Consider the following 362-nt stretch of genomic DNA (forward strand, 5'->3'; position numbering starts at 1 on the left):
GCTGAAGCCCGTGCTCCAAGGATCGGGGAGGGGGAAGAAGGGTTGGGCAGCGAGGTTTTCGTTATGGCCCAGGGCGAAGGCGAAGATGCCCGCGTTCCTCTCCATGTCCATCTGGGCTCGCCTGAAGAGCTTCATCTGGGTTTCTTCAAACTGGCTCTCCAGCTCTTGCAGGCTGAAGGCCGTCTTGGCCCCGCTCAGAAAGTGCTTGGGGCTGGGGCCAGGAAGGCACATGGCCGCGCCACCGAGGTGGCCACTCATCTCCTCCAACGTCGGTGGCATCATGTAGCTCTTCTCCACCGGCGGGCCACCAGGAGCGAAGAGCAGGCCGGCTGCCCTCCACGCCGCCGGCTTGCGTCCTCTCC

General features: G+C 64.4%; 1 protein-coding gene across 1 annotated transcript in view; it reads right to left on the reverse strand.

Annotated features, from left to right (window-relative positions):
• Positions 1-2: 2 nt before the first annotated feature.
• ZBTB7C (zinc finger and BTB domain containing 7C) overlaps positions 3-362 on the reverse strand; it is a gene marked incomplete at its 3' end in the record, with an annotated part of 7,391 nt that continues 7,031 nt past the window's right edge. The window contains exon 2 of the mRNA XM_010151175.1: positions 3-358. Coding sequence (XP_010149477.1) covers positions 3-358 — 356 coding nt within the window. The remainder of the gene's footprint in view (positions 359-362) is intronic.

The sequence above is a fragment of the Eurypyga helias genome, unplaced genomic scaffold (assembly GCF_000690775.1).
Source record: "Eurypyga helias isolate BGI_N326 unplaced genomic scaffold, ASM69077v1 scaffold27064, whole genome shotgun sequence".
In the NCBI taxonomy this organism is placed as follows: domain Eukaryota; kingdom Metazoa; phylum Chordata; class Aves; order Eurypygiformes; family Eurypygidae; genus Eurypyga; species Eurypyga helias.